The sequence below is a fragment of the Macrobrachium nipponense genome, chromosome 47 (genome assembly GCF_015104395.2).
Source record: "Macrobrachium nipponense isolate FS-2020 chromosome 47, ASM1510439v2, whole genome shotgun sequence".
In the NCBI taxonomy this organism is placed as follows: Eukaryota; Metazoa; Arthropoda; class Malacostraca; order Decapoda; family Palaemonidae; genus Macrobrachium; species Macrobrachium nipponense.
Genome location: NC_087222.1, coordinates 26,620,308 through 26,640,549, shown reverse-complemented (window position 1 = coordinate 26,640,549; position 20,242 = coordinate 26,620,308). Strand labels below are relative to the sequence as shown.

At 45.1% G+C, this 20,242-nt stretch overlaps 1 protein-coding gene across 3 annotated transcripts in view; it reads left to right on the top strand.

Moving 5' to 3' along the window:
- Positions 1 to 459: 459 nt before the first annotated feature.
- The window catches only part of LOC135204810 (ketosamine-3-kinase-like), a 37,177-nt gene continuing 17,394 nt past the window's right edge, over positions 460 to 20,242 (top strand). For 2 of the 3 annotated variants that reach the window (XM_064234996.1, XM_064234997.1), the window contains exons 1-4: positions 460 to 647; positions 3,842 to 4,005; positions 4,710 to 4,894; positions 12,524 to 12,689. In XM_064234996.1, coding sequence (XP_064091066.1) covers positions 590 to 647; positions 3,842 to 4,005; positions 4,710 to 4,894; positions 12,524 to 12,689 — 573 coding nt within the window. In that variant the 5' untranslated portion in view covers positions 460 to 589. Of the gene's footprint in view, positions 648 to 2,190; positions 2,311 to 3,841; positions 4,006 to 4,709; positions 4,895 to 12,523; positions 12,690 to 20,242 lie in introns of those variants that run through there. The other variant, XM_064234998.1, reaches the window with a different exon arrangement.

The window sequence follows — 20,242 nt, the reverse complement described above, 5'->3', positions numbered from 1 at the left end:
TCTCACAGAGAGAGAGAGAGAGAGAGAGAGAGAGAGAGGAGAGAGAGAGAGAGAGCTGGCTTAAGTGTCTTCATATGTCTCCGAAGCGTAAGTCAGCCCTTGTTCGGGCGTCCATTAATATTGAAACCGTGTTTTTATAAATTGGAGGAGGTCTTGGCTCTCTCTCTCTCTCTCTCTCTCTCTCTCTCTCTCTCTCTCTCTCTCTGTATGTCAAAGGATTATTGCAAGGAATGAATATTAAGGACAAAAAGTCAAGTATTTCTGATGAACTAGCTACTCGGAACACTTGGTGTAGTACTATAGTTATTAAAATGCCACCGGGTCAAGCGAGATTCTTAAGGGTCAATTTAATTAGACCAATATGACCCTTTCAACAGTCCATCTTTGCAAGCCACGCAAATTAATAACCAGCAGATTCATAACTTCAGGCAATATCTCAAACGTAAAACATTCCAGTAGCAGCTCTCACGTTGCACCAGACAGTCGAACTGATTCCTAACTGATTCCTATCTTGTCTCTCGTACCAGAAGGTTCCCGGTAAATAGTGACGCCATTGTACTACACCAGGCAGTTAAAGGAATTTAAAAATATGGCGTTATTTCCAACCCAATCTCAGCGCAAGTCTGGCACATGGAAGAATTTAGACCGTAAGTAAACGAACTTTTTTTTAAGTTTTTCGACTTCACGAGTCCCAAAATTAATTATCCACCACTATTTTTTTTTTTTTTTGACATTTTTAACCCGATACGATATGGCGATCGTTTCAACAACGTGAAAATATTAAAATTATTTCAGTTTTCGCTTTGTTCTTGTGTATTAATTGAAGATATATTCTGTTTTATATTGATTCAAGTGAACAAAATGAAATTTTATAGTTACTCTATGGTTAATGCAAACAGATCTCGTCGCAGTTATTATTATATATTGATATTTTGAAGTTTTAAAGTGAAAAACTGTAATTTTGACAGATAAATAAAAGGCAAAATACATTATATTGTATGTAGATGTATTCTATACAACATACACTGCCTAATATCCTTATAAATCTGTGTAAAAAGCAAATAAAATTAATTTGATGCCAACGTCAGCTAAAAAAATAGTTGATTATGTATATTAATATTTAAATATTTCAAATCGGACACTTGTACTTAAGATGTGTTAAATAAAAGCATATTTGATTATGTTTCATTTAGAATTCATCTATACAACATAAGAGCCCTAAAATCACTATGAACTCCCCCAAAAATAGTCAAATTTGATACCCAACTTATGAACAAACAAAAATATTTGGTTGAAGTTATGTAACAATAATTAAATGTTTTAAAGCGGCCAGCTGTACTATTTATAGTCCAAGTAAAAGCAGACATCCTTATAATCCATACAGAAACCATCTATACCACCCACATGCCCTAAAATCATCACAAATTCGCCCCCCAAAAAACTCAAATTTGATACCCAACTTGTGACCTAACGTAAACGGATTTGCTTGAAGTTACATATTAATATTTCAATGTTTTAAAACGGCTATCCGTAATTTTTCCAGTCCAAATAAAAGCAGACATCATCATAATCCATGTGGAAACCATCTATACCACCCACATGCCCTGAAACCATCATAAATTCGCCCAAAAAAGTAAAATTTGATACCCAACTTATGACCAAACAAACAGATTTGATTGACCTATATAGGCTACATTAATGTTTCGATGTTTTAAAGCGGTTAACCATGCTTTTTATAGTCCAAATAAAAGCAGACATCCTTATCATCCATCTGGAAGCCATCTATACCACTCACACGCCCTAAAATCATCATAAATAAAAGGTGAAACTTATGTATTAATATTTCAATGTTTTAAAACGGCTAGCCATGATTTTCCCCTTTCAAATAAAAGCAGATATCCTTATAATTCATGTGAAAGCCGTCTACACCACAAACAAGCCCTAAAACCATCACAAATTCGCCCAGAAAAGTCAAATTTTATACCCAACTTAGGACCTAACGTAGATTTGCTTGAAGTTATATGTCAATAATTCAATGTTTTAAAGCAGTCAGCTATGCTTTTTATAGTAAAAATAAAAGCAGATATCCTTATAACCCATGTGGAAGCCATCTACACCACAAACAAGCTCTAAAACCATCACAAATTCGCCCCCCCCCCCAAAAAAAAAACCCAAATCTGGTGCCAAATCCAGCCTCAAAATCCTGAACCCGAAATCGAAGAGGAAGCTTTTGTCAACAAACTGCGTCTTCTTCGTCAGATGTCAACCCGACCCTGACCTTATTTATCGCCTTATAACTCCACGAAACAAGTATGTCACGTGTTTAAGTCTTCAAAATAAGATTAAAACAAGTTAATTCAGTTCATACTCAAAGAAAAAGTTCAAAAATGTCGTTTTAATAGAGACTTATGGACGATAATTGGTTTCGTCGGTGAGGCAACGCCTGGTTTATGAACAACCTTTTAGCTTTACTATTAATTACTATATTTGTCTTTTTTCTCGTCAGATTCACCCAAAATGGACAGAAATATATAATTTATAAGTTTAGGTTTGTATATATAGTTATTTATCATGTTTGTGATCGTCTTCGTCTACGATATGTCGTAACCTAGCCCACTACTATAGGCTGCAGCGTCCTAACCTGACGTAGGAGTACCCAAACTATGAAGAGAGAGAGAGAGAGAGAGATTGAAGGAGAAAGAGAGAGAGAGAGATCAAGGGCGAAAGAGAGAAAGATCGAGGGAGAAAAATTGAGGGTGAGAGAGAGATCAAGGGAGGACGAGAGAGAAAGATTGAGGGAGAAAGAAGGAGAGAGACAGAGACTGATGGAGAGAAATTGAGAGAGAGAGAAAGAACCAGGGATAGCTAGAGAGAAATTAGAAGAGAGGAAGAGGAAGTAGCAGAGAAGGAGAGAGAAAAAGACATATTGATGGAGAAAAAAAGAGAGAGAGAGATTGAGATTGAGGGCAAGAAAGAGAAAGAGAGGTTGAGGGAGGCAAAGAGTGATCAAGAGAGAGAGAGAGAATGAGACACTGCTTCCTAACCCAGTCAATTATGGTGCTGTTTAGGCCAGGTTGGGCCTTTGGTCGAAGTTATCTATTATGATAACAAAGACTTGATGTTACCATACACTCTTTCTGTTAGTCAAACTGCCAAATGCCATTATATGTCAAAAGAAACACAGTGATGTGATATTTATCTCTTATACATTATGGAGAAAGATAGGACACATTAGTTACAAAGTAAATATGCAATAAGGGCAGAAGGGCTATTTGGCATGCCATATTTACTCAGATTAAAGAATATTTCCATCAAACTTACCATCTGGGCTTCTGTACCAAAATTGCAGGAGATAAAAGCTTTTTCATCTCGAAAGAATACGTCCACTGCCTTCTTAACTGTTATGCTGTGATGGTTACCTGTAAAGGAAATGAGAGCTTTTTGTTTATGATATAGGGTAAAAAACCGCATGGTACAGGGGTGGACCATGTACGATCAATGTGTACAACCCCAAAAAAAGTACATTATAACACGTCCTGACATCGGAGATGGGCATCAGACGCGACTTGTTGGTGAGAAACGGAGCTAAAGACCTCTACTCCGGTGTCAGGACGCGTTATAATGTACTACTTTTCTTGGGGTTGTACACATTGATCGTACATGGTCCACCCCTGTATCATGCAGTTTTTTACCCTACAAATCATAGCATTTTTTTTTATATTTACACTATTGATATGTAATATACATTACTCCTTTTAGATGCATGAATGGTATAGATATTTTAAGTGTTGGTTAACACAGGTTTTATGCAATATGCTGAAAAGTCTTATTGAAATTTCAGGCCCTTTCACCATGACATCTGAAATGTACAAAGCCATACATGAAGCACTTGGAACGACGCGTTTCATTGCCACTGGTCAGATGGGCGGCGGTTGCATCAATGAAGGCGAAGTTTATGAGGTGGATAACGGGAAGGTTTATCTGAAGAGAAGTTCAAAGGAAAAGGTATCTAAGCTCAGATATACATTGGTTACATGTAAGGTATTTCGTCTCCTTTCCACTGGTTTCTGGATGTCCTTCTCTCCTTTTCATTTCTCTTCCAAATCATTTCAGTCACTGAGATCTCGGTAACATATTTATGTATATTATTTTCATTTGTAATTATCTGTATTGCATGTTTTTTGGTCTGTGGATGTTTAGTAAGTAAACAACATTTTGGGTTGCCACAGTAAGATTTTTTAGAGTAATAGAAATAAAAAAGGTGAGTTAATGCATCAGTGAAATTACAAAAAATTAATGTCAAAAAGAAAAATGATTCTCTATCCAGTTGATGTAATAGCACTTATATGATTACCATTTCATGAACTACCAAGGTCTTGAACTTCAGAACCTCTTGCAGTTTTTAATCTGTGTTGGCAGACTGAGTCGTAGAATATTCTTCATAATGCTGTGAGCTACTAATCTATATGTGAGATAGCATTTACATTATTATATATCAGATGTGTTTACTGTATGTCAGGTATTAGTCGTTAGAAATTGTCTTTATGGAAACTGTGAATTCTGATACTTGTATCTTCCAGTATTTCAAATCCTGATTATTGCATCTTGCAGCTTTTGACTCCATCACTTACTGTCATTGAAAGGAAGTACTTCAATAGGATCTTTATGTTTTCATTTCTTGCTAATTTCATTAATTTCATTTCCGGCAGGCAAGGGATATGTTTGATGGAGAGTTTGAAAGTCTAAAGGCCTTGAAAGCAACAGGAACGGTGAAGGTTCCTACCCCACACATAGTCGTAGACAACCCCACCGGTGGAGCTGTGTTATGCATGGAATACCTTGACATGCGCAGTTTAAATCGTCATTCTGGAAGCCTTGGGAAACAGCTAGCAGAGTGAGTACTTACAACATAGTGGTCCTCTAATGTATTAAAATGTTATGTGCTTTATAATTCTTGAAACTTGAGAGGTAGTTTTTTGATGCTTGACTGAAAATATATAGAAGAAAGTAGATAATTATCAATTGCAAGTTATAGATTGATTAGCATGTTCATAGTAGTCTTGACCTCAATTGGTGTAAATATTCATTGAGCCATATGAACCCCTTATAGATTTTTTGTGATATATTTTTCCACAGAAACAAATTAATGTTTTACTCCTGATGCAGATTCGAGGAATCAGTAATCTACCTGTAGATGGGGAGTTTGGTGTCTACGATTGATATATTGATTGTATGGATGAGAGGGCCAAAAGTGTGTTCTGTTTAGTAATGCGCAGCTGAAGCAAACTTTGGGGGATGTAACTTACGTTTATGTATGAGGAAGACCAAAGGGTCACCTTGATAAAGTGCATTTTTATTGTAGTGTCTTACCGAACAATTATAGAGCCGTGATTTCCACGAGCGGCAGGATACTAAATTCAAATTTAGCGCGTCGGCGTCGCCAACACTGGTGGTGATGACGTCATCTCCCTCCCACTCGCGGGAGAACCAGGTACAACTGCCCAGGTGAATCCAATTCTTTTCCTGCCGGCGTCCGGTGAACATCGGTGGTCGGTGCGGTTGGATGACTTTGCTTCGCTTTTTTTTCTGGTGGAATTGATCTTCGGAATTGGTGAAGTACTCTTTTTTGGCGTTGTTGTTATTTTGCTTTTTATTTAGGCGTTGCCATGTCGGATTCTAGTCCGTCGGGAGTTAGGTTTTGCATCTCAGGATGTAAAACTAGATTATCCAAGTTAGAATAATGATTCTCACACTAAATGTGTTAAGTGTAGGGGACAGGTTTGTTCAGCAGATCGAACATGTAACGAGTGTAGTGATTGGACTGATTCTCAATGGAAGTTTTTTAGTTCATACTCGGAGAAATTAGCTAAAGACAGAATTAGAAAAGCAGCGCTTAGGGAAAGTAGACTTAGCTCTGCTTCGTCTTGCGATGCATCTGTTCCTTCTGTTTCTCCTCAAATTGTTATGTCTCCTTTAACTACACCTCCTATTCCTCCTACTAATCCCACTCTCCGGCTTCCCGTGTAGTTTCTTCCGACACCATTGCCAGTCTGGAATCGAGGTTAGATCAGAAATTTTCGTACTAGCGAATACGGTTTGCAACTTGGTAATTCAGTTAAGACGTTTTTGGAGAAAGCGGCCTCAGGTAAGAGTGTAGTTGAGGGTGCGTCTGTCTGTCCTGACACGTCTCCTAGACAAAGGTCACTGTCCAGCTCCCCCGCACCGGGGAGAAGACATACCGGAAGTCCAAGGGAGTCGATCGGGATTTGCCCACAGACAGGCGCCTCTCTTGTTGAGCCTGTTGCGCCTCAACAGGGCTCGGTTAAGCGTTGGAAAGGTGTTGCGGTCAGACGCCTTTCGAATGATTCAAGCGATTCGTCTCCGGTCGCGCGGCGCTCTTGGCGAGATTCGCCCGTTTCGCGTCCCTTAAAGAGGCGTTCAGGCGCCGATTCTTCGCCTCCTCCAGTCAAGCGGTATAAGGAGCCTGAGAGTAGGGTTGCGCCGCGGCCGTTAGCGGCTCGTTCGTCGCCTCAATCTGTGCCTTTTTCGGCTCCATCTACTAGTAGAGATTGTGGTTTTAGCGCTGTAGCTAGCAGTTCTAAGGGTGTTTCTTTAGGCGCTTTTTCGTCTGTTACGCCTGATGCGCCTGTTTCGCCTCGAATTTCGGCGGCTCCGAGCGAGGCGCAAGTAGTTTTTCCGCCTCCTGCTGGAACATTTAGGCTCTTCCAAGCCTTCGTTAACTGTTTTTGATTCGTCTCTGGCGCCTTTGCGCAAGCAGTTAGAGATGTTAACCAACTGGATGAATGAGTCCAAGGGTGGTTCGAAACCTTCAGATCCGGTTGTAGTTCCGTCTACTTCTTCGGCGGTATCGGAGAATGAAGAAGAAGTAGAGGAGGAGGATTCACATCACCTCTCGTGTTATTCACGTCTCCTTAGATTTCTTCTGGTATCTTATCCAGATTATTTGAGAAAGCGGCTCCGCGCTCCCCAACTTCGACTTTTTTGATGAGGAGGAAAACTTCAGACCCTCTCCTCCCAAAACTTGTTCTATCTAAAGCGGTTAGACATTCGTTGAAAGAGACGGAGAAATGGATGTCTATGAAAAGAGACTTAGGGAAGGCTCTTTTTGCTTACCCTCCCTCTAAGTTGCTTCGTAAGAGGTATAGGTTTTATGTAACTGGGGAAGCTCCTTCTCTGGGAGTTTCTGCCTCCTCCCAGGGAGACTTCTCCAGTTTAATCGACTACCTCTAGAAGATCTGCTTTCGCCGCAGCGAAAGTTTTCTTTACAGCGCTGAGTTGGACCACGTTGTAAAGAATCAATTTAAACTTTTGGAAGTCTTTAGCTTCCTTGATTGGACTATTGGCGCTTTAGCGGCCAAGATCGAAGACTGTCCTTCTCTTTCCCAGGAGTTAGCGGAGGATTGGATTGGTGTTCTGTCCTGTGCGGACAAATCCATTAGGGATGGATGTGATGAGTTAGCTTCGCTCATCGCCTTTGGTACCCTTAAGAAAAGGCAACTTTGGTGCTCCTTTGCTTCTAAAAGGGTTACGTCCCAACAGAAGTCTGCTCTCTTGTTGCTCCTTTTGTGAAAGATAACCTCTTTCCAGACGATGTAGTGTTGTCAATTTCGTCTGCGCTAGATAAGAAATCTACTTCGGATTTACTGGCACAGTCTACTAAGACCTAAAGCTCCTGTGGAGACTGTTCCTTCGGTTTCTCCTCTGGCCCAAGCGCCTTTTCGAGGGAGAAAAACCCAAGCGCTTCTTTCGGCCGAAATCGAATTTTGCGACCTCAGTCTAAGGCCTCGGCCAAGGTTAACAAACCTTCCAAATGAAAGCTCGGTTCTTCATGCACCAGTGGGAGCCAGGCTGGCTCTGTTTTGGGAGAATGGGAAAACAGAGGAGCAGAAGCCTGGGGTAGTGCAAGTACTCAAGTTCGGCTATCGTATTCCTCTCGTTTCACCTCCCTCGCTCTCACCTGTGCCAATTCCATTCCAGGCATACTCTCCGGGCTCAGACAAATTTCTGGCGCTAGCCGCAGAAGTGGAAGCGCTTGTTCTCAAAGAAGCGATAGAACAGATAGAAGGGGATTTTCCTCCAGGCTTTTACAATCGCCTTTTTGTAGTTCCCAAGTCATCAGGGGGCTGGAGGCCGGTTTTGGATGTGAGCGCCCTGAACTTGCATGTCCAGAAAACAAAATTTCATATGGAGACCACTCGGTCAGTTCTGGAGTCCATCAGACAGGGGGATTGGATGGTCTCTCTGGACATGCAAGACGCTTATTTTCACATTCCGATACATCCGCGAATCTCGGAAGTACCTGAGGTTCATGTTCGAAGGCAAGGTGTTTCAATTTCGGGCGCTTTGCTTCGGACTAGCGACCGCTCCTCAAGTTTTCACCAGGGTTCTATCCCCGATAGGAAGCTGGCTACACATATTGGGAGTAAGAATCTCCCTCTATCTGGACGATTGGCTTCTCCGGTCGGAATCAGAGAGTCGGTGCATGAAGGACCTTGGAACAACTCTGGATCTTGCCAGAAAGTTAGGAATTCTGGTCAACAAACAGAAGTCCCAGTTGGTTCCATCTCAGAGCATCCTTTATTTGGGGATGATTCTGAATGCTCAAGTTTTTCGGGCTTTTCTGTCCCCGAAGAGGGTTCAAGGCTGTCTGGAGACAGTTCAGGAGTTCTTGGACAAAAAGGTAAGTTCTGCCAATCAGTGGATGAGGCTCCTGGGCAAATTGACGTCAGTGGAGAAATTTGTGACGTTGGGAAGACTGCACATGAGACCTCTGCAGTTTTTCCTGAGAGCCTCTTGGTGCAGGAAGACACAACCAGACTCGATTACCTTTCCTGTCACAGATCAAATAAAAAGAGGACCTAAGGTGGTGGCTCTCTCGAGCAAGGTGGAAGAAGGGTTAGATTTACGACCCATCCTCCCGAACCTACAGTTCTTTTCCGACGCATCGGACACAGGTTGGGGAGCCCTACTGGGAAATCAACGGACTTCAGGAGCTTGGTCGGAGAAGGAGAAGAAGTTCCACATAAATGTAAAGGAACTGTTAGCAATTTTCTTAGGGCTCAGACAGTTTTTCGGAGCGTAGTAGAAGGCCGAGTAGTGGCAGTGCATTCCGACAACTCCACGGCTCTCTCGTACGTGCGGAAACAGGGGGGGACTCAGTCTTTCTCTCTGTACGAAGTAGCCAAGGATCTCCTCCTGTGGTCAAACGAAGCGAAGGTTCAGCTAGTCCCGAGATTTGTTCCGGGAAAGATGAACGTCCTGGCGACGAGTTAAGTCGTCAACAGCAAGTGTTACCTCTGGAGTGGACTTTGGACAACAAGATTTGTCAGAAACTTTGGCGCCTTTGGGGACGACCGTCAATAGACCTGTTCGCGACATCGAGGAACAAACCGTCTTCCTCTCTTTTGTTCTCCAGTCCCAGATCCTCTAGCTTGGTCGGTGGACGCAATGCTGTTGGATTGGTCGGGTCTGGAAGCTTATGCATTCCCTCCGTTCGGTCTAATAAGAGAGGTGCTGAACAAGTTCATGTCGCACAGCAATGTAACGCTAACGTTAATCGCTCCCTTTTGGCCCAGGAAAGAGTGGTTCCCGGACCTTCTCCAGTTGTTAGTAGACTTCCCCAGACTTCTTCCTCCAGAGAAGTGGCTTCTCAAACAACCTCACTTCAAGAGGTTCCACCAAAACTTGTCCGCTCTAGCTCTGACAGGGTTCAGACTGTCCGGAATCTTGTCAGAGCGAAAGGATTTTCAAGAAGAGCTGCAGAAGCTATCGCTCGTTGTAGGAGAGAGTCTTCTAACAAACTCTATCAAGGGAAGTGGAGAATCTTCAGAGAGTGGTGTAGAAGTGCTAAAGTCTCTACTTCTGCGACCTCTTTAACAGAAATAGCAGATTTTCTTCTATTTCTTAGGAACTCTAAGAAACTGGCTCCTTCGACGATCAGAGGATATAGAGCCATGCTCTCTTCGGTTTTTCGACATCGAGGTTTGGATATTTCCTCCAATTCAGATCTGTCGGACCTCATTAGGTCTTTCGAAACCACTAAGCTCCCGCAAGATACAGTGGCTTGGAACTTAGATGTGGTGCTTAAGTTCCTCATGGGCCACCGTTTGAGCCTTTGAAGTCGGCTTCACTCAGGAACTTGACTAAGAAGGCACTCTTTCTTATTGCACTAGCTTCTGCTAAGCGTGTCAGCGAATTGCACGCTATAGACAAAAGAGTCGGTTTCTCTCAAGGCAATGCTGTATTTCGGTATCTTTGACCTTTCTAGCCAAAAATGAGAATCCTTCTAATCCTTGGCCGAGGAGTTTTGTGGTAAGGAACTTATCTGATTTGGTTGGACATGAGGAGGAAGAAAGGCTCTTATGTCCAGTCAGGGCTATTAAGCAGTATCTGTTTGCCACTAAGGGTATCAGAGGACAATCTTCTAAGCTCTGGACCTCGGTTCAAAATCCCTCTCGTCCTCTTTCTAAGAATGCTATATCGTTCTTTATTAGAGAGCTTATCAGGGAAGCTCACTCGCAGTCCGAGAACGACAATCTTTCCGTTTCTGAGAGTTAAAGCTCACGAGGTTAGAGCAGTGGCAACTTCTTTAGCATTCAGAAAGAATTTATCTTTAGCTTCGATTCTTCAGAGCACGTTCTGGAGATCGAATTCGGTTTTTGCGAGTCATTATCTCAAAGAGATAGAAACGGTTTTCGAGAATTGTAAAACGTTAGGTCCGGTGGCGGTTTCTGGCATGGTGTTGGGAGAAACGGCACAGGGGTCGTCACCTCTATGCTAACTTTTCACATTGAATAGGTTGTCGAGTTCAAGGGAAGCTGGGGGTACTGAGTACCTGGCGGATAACTGCACCAGTCTGTTAGGTCAGATTTTACAATGGTTGGGTATATATGTTTTTAAATCTGGTGTTGGTGACAATGTTTTGTATGATTGAATTTCTGGTCTTAGCCCAGGGCAAGGGCAATCTTTGTTGTTACTATCCTCCGTCAGTCAGCCTTGACTCGCTTGAACTACGGAAGGATTCCACTCCTGTAGAGGCTAACTTTGGGCAAATTCCAATTCCTCTACAATAGTAAGAAGAGCACCGACCAGAGGCAGTAACAGTCTGCTGTAGCTCTCTTACAAGGTAAGGTACAACAGACACCTTGAGTGTTTACTGGTATTGCAATAAATGTAACCATTTAAAAATACTAGTGGTCCACTGAATCCCACCTTCCCATAAATGTGTAATCAGCTCTATAATTGTTCGGTAAGACACTACAATAAAAATGAAATTTTCATTATTAAAATGAAGTTTTATTGTATACTTACCGAACAATTATGATTATACCCACCCTCCTCCCCTTAGGTGGACGGACGGGCAGAAAGAATTGGATTCACCTGGGCAGTTGTACCTGGTTCTCCCGCGAGTGGAGGGAGATGACGTCATCACCACCAGTGTTGGCGACGCCGACGCGCTAAATTTGAATTAGTATCCTGCCGCTCGTGGAAATCACGCTCTATAATTGTTCGGTAAGTATACAATAAAAACTTCATTTTAATAATGAAAATTTCATTTCTGTCATGTCCTTATGTGAAAAGGCATTGCCTTAATCTGTGTTGCAGCTTTCGTGAATTGATCATTGTCTAATTTCTTTACAGCCCAGAATAATACCCATCTTCACCATCTTCAGCATTCTTTTTTATCACTGTACTCGCAAGAATTGCGTGTGATATGCTTTTGTGTCGTTGATAAGAATTGTGTGTGCTGTAGGGATGCAGAACATTTTAAATTCAGTTTCATGATTACAAACCTCATATTTAATGTTTGCCACTACCAAGCACCTCCAAGTTTGCTGAGGTTTCAAGGTGGATTCTGTTTTGCATAGTTATTCACAGTGCCATTTGACTATAAATTCTGTACTAATAGCATTGAGTCTCATATTTCCTTAGCTCTCTAACCTCTCAACTTCCTCCTGCTCTCATTTTCTCCTTGTACAGCAGCAAGTCTTCTCGGTCAAACCTAGCAGTTATAATGAAATAGTTAAAATGCATTTCTGATTAAGGTTTTATTTTATGATAATCAAGTTAAGTCTAGGGATGTATATGCCAGTAATTTGTATGTTAGATTTCTTTGGAGAATTCTGCAAGATACTTTTTCGGTTAATTTCTTTTGTAAAGCATCAACAATGCTGTTATTTAAAAGCTATTTTTATTAGCAGTTTTTAACTGTAGTTTTACTAGGTTATAAAATGAATTACGTCACTGCAAAGGAAATTGAATATTTTTATTCAGATTGCAAAAAGGTTGAGTTACCGAAAGGTTCTTTGTATTTCGTATGTGATGACGCTATTCATGATGTTATATGAGGTGTTTATAGGTAATCTAGGTGATTCGTTTAAGGTGGTTAATTTTAGTTAAGTCCTTTTTTTCCAATTATGTAGCATGTTTTGGAAACGATAACGAGTGTTAACTAAGTAGTGTACCTATATCTGTAATGGAATAACTAGTACCTTCCCCTCAGGCTCCATCTGTACAACATCGAAGAAGGAAAGAAAGCAGAGTCGAACGACAGCTACGTCGGTCAAGGTGAGAAAGAGTGCCAGCAGTACACATCGCAGTTTGGCTTCCACATCACCACATGCTGTGGGTACATCCCCCAAGAGAACAGCTGGTGCGATGACTGGGTTGTAAGTGCTCGTGCTTTTGCCCCTCATTGTCCGTGCTCTCGTACGTTACAGTTTGTGTAATTTTGTGATAGCAGTCCAGTTTGTATTTACTCTGACAATAAAAACCCATTACTTTATGGCAGCCATAAGGTGCATCTGGTTCTTCTCCAGATACATTCAAAAGAAGAAGAAGCCAGCGATTATATCATGTGTGTCTGTCAGTCCAAACTGACCTAGTATTTATTTTGGGTGCCAGAACTTGACTAGTCCTCTGATTTCTTTAGTTGATTACTGCTGCTGTTCACTGTATTTTCATTTTGAACAGCTGTTATGTTCAACTAGTATTCATTAGTTAGGAATTGGACCTTTTTTTATGTCAATGTTGGCATGATATTGAGTTTTAAATGTTTTTTGAATTCTTTAGTGGTTCAGTAATCTCTTGGACCTAGAGGACTGTTCAGTGACCATTGCTATGCCCAGAGCACTTCTTTTGTCTTCTGTCATACTCCTACCATTAATAGCAATCTTGTGGTTTGTTTTGCAAAGTCATTTAGACTTTAATGGTTGTCCTGATTTGAAGTAATTCACTATTAGTTTTGCTCCATTATACTGTAATTATTGCATAAGGGAATTTTGACAATCTGAAGCAAGAGTTATAAAATTTTTATGATTGCATCACGATACAGTACGTATCTGGTTTTGAGAACATGTACTAAACTTTCTATATATACACGTTCATGGTTTTGTAAGTAACCGACAAATGAGAGCTGTCGTTGTTGAAGGTTTTTGTGAGTCTAGGCTTTGCCTTGATTGCCATTCCACAGTGTTCCGGGACTTTTGTTGTTTTTAGCCTATCTTAGTGATATGAATATTGATCCAGGAAATAAGATAGTACAGTATGTGGATGATGATACCTTCGCCTTCACATTTTTTCACATTGCTCAAAAATGAAATCAGCTAATGCTTTCTAAAAGTTGGGCAATCTTCATGTGGCTTCCTATGCACACAGAAATGGATGTATTAATTCCCAGTCCTTTTGAAGTTTGGCTGTACAATAACAGTTTTGTAATGTTGCTCCTCTCTCTGGATGCCAGTAGCTCTCTGGGATCTTTTAGGTTAGATTGATGAAAGTACAGTAGTTTTTTTTGTTTTTTTTGTAGTAGGGATTTCCATTAGAATTTTTCAGTGCTTCTGCCCCATGAAATGATAGGTGTTACCAGCTCTGTAGAATACCAGTATCCATATTCTGTCCAGGTGACACATTGTCGTCTTACTGCCTGGCACCAAGATTGTGTCAACCCCTCCGCAGAAAAACTATTTACGTGGCAGTGTGGTAGATGTCGGTGCTCAAGAGAAACTGTGGTTCCTCCCCCATGTAAGGGATTAGTGTCAGCAGTGTGCCTCACACAGTACACTGTAGACATTACTTGCCCCTAACTGCAAACTCTCTTCCATTTTACAGTCCTCTACTTCCTTTCACATTCTCATTCTTCCATCTTACTTTCCACTCTCTCCTAACAATTATTTCAGCATTTTTTTGCGCTGAGTGACCTCGTAGGTCTCTGTGCTTGACCCTAGGCCTAATTACTGTACAGGCAGTCCCCGGGTTACGATGGTCTCGGCTTACGACGTTCCGAGGTTACGACGCTTTTCAATTATATTCATCAGACATTATTTCCAGGGTTATGACGCCTACAACGCTCATCTGGCAGATGAAATATGACACCAAAAATACAAAAAAATCAATATTTGAGGGTTTTTTGATGAAAAATACCATAAGAATGCAGTTTACATAGTTTTCAATGCACCCAAAGCATTAAAAGTAAGGTTTTTGTAGGATTTTTGACGATGTTCTGGCTTACGACGATTTTCGGCTTACGACGCGTCTCAAGAACGGAACCCCCGTCATAACCCGGGGACTGCCTATATTCCAGTTCCAATTCCTAGTTCTTTAAGAGGCCAAGCACCATTGCCGTAGCCTTTCTATCTTATAAGTCAACCTGTTTCTGTTGGTTTTTCCTTTTCTGTTTTGAGCCTTTGGCTGCTTCCTCTATAAGTAGATGCCATTGTAGGCTTGTTTCCGGCACTTTTTATTTTCATGAACATGCAAATTCTCATAATTTATTGTTAATAAACAAATTTTTTACTTGCATCACAACAACTTGAATCAGATGCACCAAAGCAGTTAAAAGTGGTGTAAGGTCCAACTTTGTATTAGACAGGTTTTTCTTTTTTAAAAAAAGAGTATCATACACACACATTAAATATTTATTCATGCAACAAGAAGTACTTTGGTATCACAAGTGTAATCAAAGAGAAACCTGTTCAGACCCACAGGAGGAAAAGACATAATATATTTTCGTAAACACTTTTAGTGTTTAAAATGATGAATATACTGTACAAAATTCTATTTGTTGGATTAACTCTGATAGTCAAGTGATATCATGCAGATGTCATCCCTTGAGACTGTGATGTTGAATGAAATCTTTAGAAAATAAAACAATCATTTTTTGACAGTGGGTAGGATAGGGAAGACATCTTGGGCATTGGGGGATGGTTTAACTTGATCTCATTTGCAAACTGGACAGAGCTTATAAAATTATCTTTTTTGCAAGTCTGAAATAGAAAAGCACAAAACTTTTCTCTTTTTTTAAATATGCATTAAACTAGAACAAATAGCTATAATATATTTATTTTTGGAAGAGACGCTTGTAATTCATGCTCTTGGTGAAAAAATAATTTGTAAAATTTTATGTTGTTCCGATACGTAATACAAACCCTCGGTCCTTTAACAATAGGAAGGTAACTAGCGGCAGCTGGGACGGTCGTAAGCTTCGAACAAGGGGAGAACGGTAGTTAACTGCTTGTCCGGTCGTGCGCGCGCCCGGGCGGTGAAGAATCACTTTTGCTTTCGGCCGTGGTGTGACAGGACGTGTTCGTCATCGCTCTGCCCGCTATTTTCGTCGTGTGCTTTGGATGTTACAATTTCTTCTGACTGGTTTGTGTGTGGTCTTGAATGAAATTGTAAGTACTTGTTTTCATTTTTCATTGAGTGAAGATTAATTAATCATGGATCAAGAAGAGCTTTCGCCGCGCCCACCAACTGCCCGTAGAGTGTGTCCCGGGTTGGAGGGGCGTAAATGCGGCGGATTCCGCTCTTACCCAGATATTGATCCTCATGAGTTATGTTTTCGGTGTCGGGGGCGAGAATGCTCCCGAACCGAACCATGTGATGTATGTGTAAATTGGTCCGAGGCGCAGTGGGTGCTGTACGAGGGTAGGAAGAGGCGTAGGTTGACCAAGGAGTCGTCGGAAAGCTCTCCAGCGACTCCTTTGGTTACGGATACCTCGTCATCCTTCCTGCCTCCAGCTCAGCCCCCACGATTTGCGCCTTCCCCTGCGGGGGGGGTTTCGGAGTCCTTCTCCTCACTCGATCCGTCGAGTGTGGAGGAGGGTGCCCGATACCCGGATGTGCAATTGTATTCGGGGTCTTCCGTCCGCTCTGGGTGGGGTTCGTCCTCCCCCAGGCGTGAGGGTGCCCCTCTAACTGACCCGACTGTTCCTCCCTCAGGTGTGCCTTCTGTGAGTGACGACCTTGGACAGGTGTGGGCGTCGTTGGGACTGCAGGGCGCCCCCAGTATCCAGGGCTTGATTCAACGGCTAGCGGGGTCGGCAGTGGTAACTCATGGTGTGGTTACAACTACGACCAATACGGTGTCAACACCAGCGTACGCCGCCCCTCCTCATGTGGTGTATACGCAACACATTGCGTCAGTGACTCCAACGGCGTCAATTCAAATGCCGATCGCTGCCGTGCCTAAGAGGGGCGTGCCGCCGCCACCTGGGTTTTATGTGCTGCCGACGCCCGACTTTCGCTGCCCCAAAAGTTCGCCCCTGGATCTACCGCCCGTCCCAATGATGAGTTTGGCTGAGATGGAGAGGTCTGTGACACCGGATTATTCTGCCGTACCTGCCGTACCTGCAGCGAGTGTTGCTGGCCCAGCCCCTCGCGCCGCTCCTACGAAGCGCGCGGTGTGGCGGGACTCTAATGTTGATGTTGCTGCTGGTGCTGGTCCCTGCTGGTCCTGCCCTGGTGCTGGTCCTATTGGTGCTGGTCCTGCTGCTGCTGGTCCTGCTGGTGCTGGTCCTGCTGGTGCTGGTCCTGATGGTGCTGGTCCTGCTGTGATGTTCCTGCCGCTCCTGCCGTGCCTGCCCCTGCCCACGTCGCGTCTCGTCATGGAGGTGCTGCACCGGTCTCAGGTCTTTCCGGACAGGATCAGTCGGGGCGTGTTGCTTCGGCAATTGGCCCGACTTTTCCGTGGATGGAAGACCTGACGTCCGTCCTGAGAGAGCTGACGAAGAAGAGGGGAAGAAGAAGAGGAAGATGTCGTCGTCGTCTTCATCGTCTTCTTCGTCGTCTGTTGCCGCCTCTTCCCCTTCGACTTCTAAGGCTTCCAAGCCGAAGAAGAAGAAGGCTGCCTCCTCCCCCCCTAAGAAGGCTCCTACGGGACCTTCGAAGGGCCCGTCTCGCTCTGGCGTGACGGGGGGTGCTTCTGCTGGTCTCCTGTTCCCTCGGGAAACGGGGGCCCGTCTCCTCTTCTGAGAAGAAGAAGAAGACGGGGACCAAGGATGTGCTGGCTACTGCTGGTACATCCGCGCCTGGTCTTAGTAGCACTGCTGCTAAGTCAGGTACCGGCTCGACTTCTCGTTCGCGAGAAGGTCCGAGTGTACGGTCTCCTTCTTCGGGCGACCGTGCAGCCAATGTCAAGACGCCTGAGCTTGCTCACCGTCACGACAGAGGCACGGAGCAGAAGACTGTCGAGAGTCGCGCAAGTGACGCTCGCCAGGCCAGCGGCCGCTCTCGTAGCGACCAGCCGGTAACTCGGGTTGACGTGACGGTCTCTGACCGGCCACGGGTTGAGGCTGAGAAGAGGTCCCCTCGACAACGGCACCAGCTTCGGCTGGTACCAGCGGTTTGACGTGCCGTGAGACGAACGGTCACGGTCTCACCGCGAAGCGAGCTCTGCAGATCACCTGACCGCCGCTCCCACAGGGCCGGACGGAGACGGTGGCCAGCAGCAGCTCGTCTGACGCACGAGATCGGGGTCGACGTGCTCAGTCGAGCCGCTCGCCACAGGTGAGCGGCACGACCAGGCCTGCAGCACGATCCCCACCGCGGGTTGGTGATCGGCTGCAGCCCCCCACGTACGCTGGTCCTGCCAGCGAACGGGGGGGGAGCGTCAGGTCTGTCTCTCCTATACCTTCAACTTCCTCGGGCTACACCGGGAAGAGCGAGGTACCCAGGAGTGATCGTGAGAGGTGCGCCGCTCACGATCCCGCCACGACGCCGCACGAACCAGGCATGGTTGTAGGACCAGCCAGGTCGTACGCGCAAGTGGTTGGAGGCGACCGTCAGGGGGTCTGTTGCTGTTCCTCCTTCTGAAGGAGGAGGGTCTCGAGAGCTGCTCCTGTTGGAGGGACTGGACGGTCCTACTCCTCAGGACGCTGTAACTCCTGAGATCCAGAGGAACTTTGCCCAGTTATTGCGCTGATTCGTCAGCACAACGACCTGGGGGAAGGATCGCCGCTACCACCATCTGAGCCCACGTCCCGGCTCGAGTCATTTTTGGGGCCCGAAGAGGGAACCCAAATTGACGGTGGGACTGCCGCGATCGGAGCTTGCAGACTCAGTCCTTGACCAGGTGGAGTATTTCGTCTCAGGACGAGAGGACTCACTTAAGTCAGGACGGTCTTCCAAGCTACTTCCTCCTCCTCTGCAGCGACAGCGGAAGTTCTACGTGCCATCAGTAGATCCAATACCGCCCAAACAGGTTAACCCGGAGCTAGCTAGGCTAACTCCAGGTGTGTCCCTGCAGCAGCTCCTGTCAGAGAACCTATGGTTCTCGCAGCAGGAGGCACTGGGCCTGGAAGCTACCGCTTATGGCAGCTTTCCAGGCAGTCTCTTGGTTGGATCTGTGGTCCCTCACAGTATCCAAGGTCGCGGCCGACGCCGGGGGCGCTGCCCTCGAAGACGACCCCGACTTCAGGAGACTGTGCCAGTCTGGAGGTAGTGCCATTTATTCCTACCTCGCCCATCAGACGGCAAACCTGTGGGCCAACTTGGTTCTCCGTCGTAGGGACGCTGTCCTTACACGAGTAGCCAAGGGGGCCGGGCGTGAAGCGCGGTAAATGGACTACGTAACGGACCAATGAAGAGTTCCTCCGCTCTCTTTCCCGGAGAGATGGTGGACGCTGCGGTGGAAAGACGGCGCACTGATGACAGTGACCGTCTGGTTCACCAGGCAGTTACGAAGGTTTCTGGGCAACCTCGTACATCTGCGGCTAAGCCTAAGAGTTTAGCTAGCGCTTCCTCGGCTGCTAAGACGGCTGCTCCATCGAAGCCCGAGGAAAGACTCTTCCTGCTTCAACTTCTAGTAAAGGAGGCCGTAACCAGCCCTCCTCCCAGCCCTCCTTTCCCCGAGGAGGTGCTGGGAAGAAGTCGAAGCGAGGTGGGAAACGCTAGGGACGGCGTTCCCCCTCACCAGCTGCCGGAATGTGGGGGGGTGCCTGGCGAGCCATTGGGCAACTTGGCAGCGCTACGGTGCCGAGACCTGGATAGTAGACGTCCTTCGGGAGGGATATCTACTACCCTTCGAATCTCGGCCACCCCTCACCTCCAACCCGGTCCATCTGCAGACATATGTTTCTGGGATCCTCAAAGGACGACGCTCTTTCGGCAGGAGATCAAGACCATGCTGACCCAAACGAGCTGTAGAAGTCGTAGTGGATCGGTCACCGGGCTTTTACAGCCGCCTTTTCTTAGTGGAAAAGGCATCGGGGGGCTGGCGCCCGGTGATAGATCTCTCTCCCCTGAACCGATTTGTTCGCCAGACTCGGTTCAAGATGGAGACGGCACGTTCCGTGTGGACTCCATCAGGGAGAACGACTTCATGCTTTCAGTGGACCTGAAGGATGCGTATTTCCAAATACCCATCCATCAGTCCTCCAGAAAGTCCCACCTCCGCTTCATCTTCGACGGGACGGTGTTACCAATTCAGGGCACTCTGCTTCGGTCTCTCAACCGCCCCACAGGTGTTCACGAGAGTGTTCACGCTGGTGTCTGCTTGGGCCCATTCGCACGGGATACGTCTTCTGAGGTATCTCGACGATTGGCTGGTCCTGGCGAGCTCCCGCTCGCAGTTGCTGCAGGACAGGGATCGACTTCTAAAGTTTTGTCGCGATCTGGGGATCGTGATAAACTACGAGAAGTCCGATCTCGAACCCAAGCAGAAGATGAAGTACCTGGGTATGCTGATCGATACGGTAGCAGCTCAAGTCCGCCCCGCAGACTTGAGGATCAGCAAATTCAGGGAGGCAGCCGGCCGGTTCCTGTCTCGGCAGGAACAGGCAGCTCAGCAATGGCAAGTCGTGATCGGCCACCTGTCGTCACTCGAGAAGTTAGTCCTCACGGACGTCTTCACCTGCGGTCTCTCCAGTGGAGACTAAGGGAGAGTTGGTCACAGGTAAAGGATCCACCTTACTTCCCCGTGTCCATCACGGAGAAGGTGAGGCAG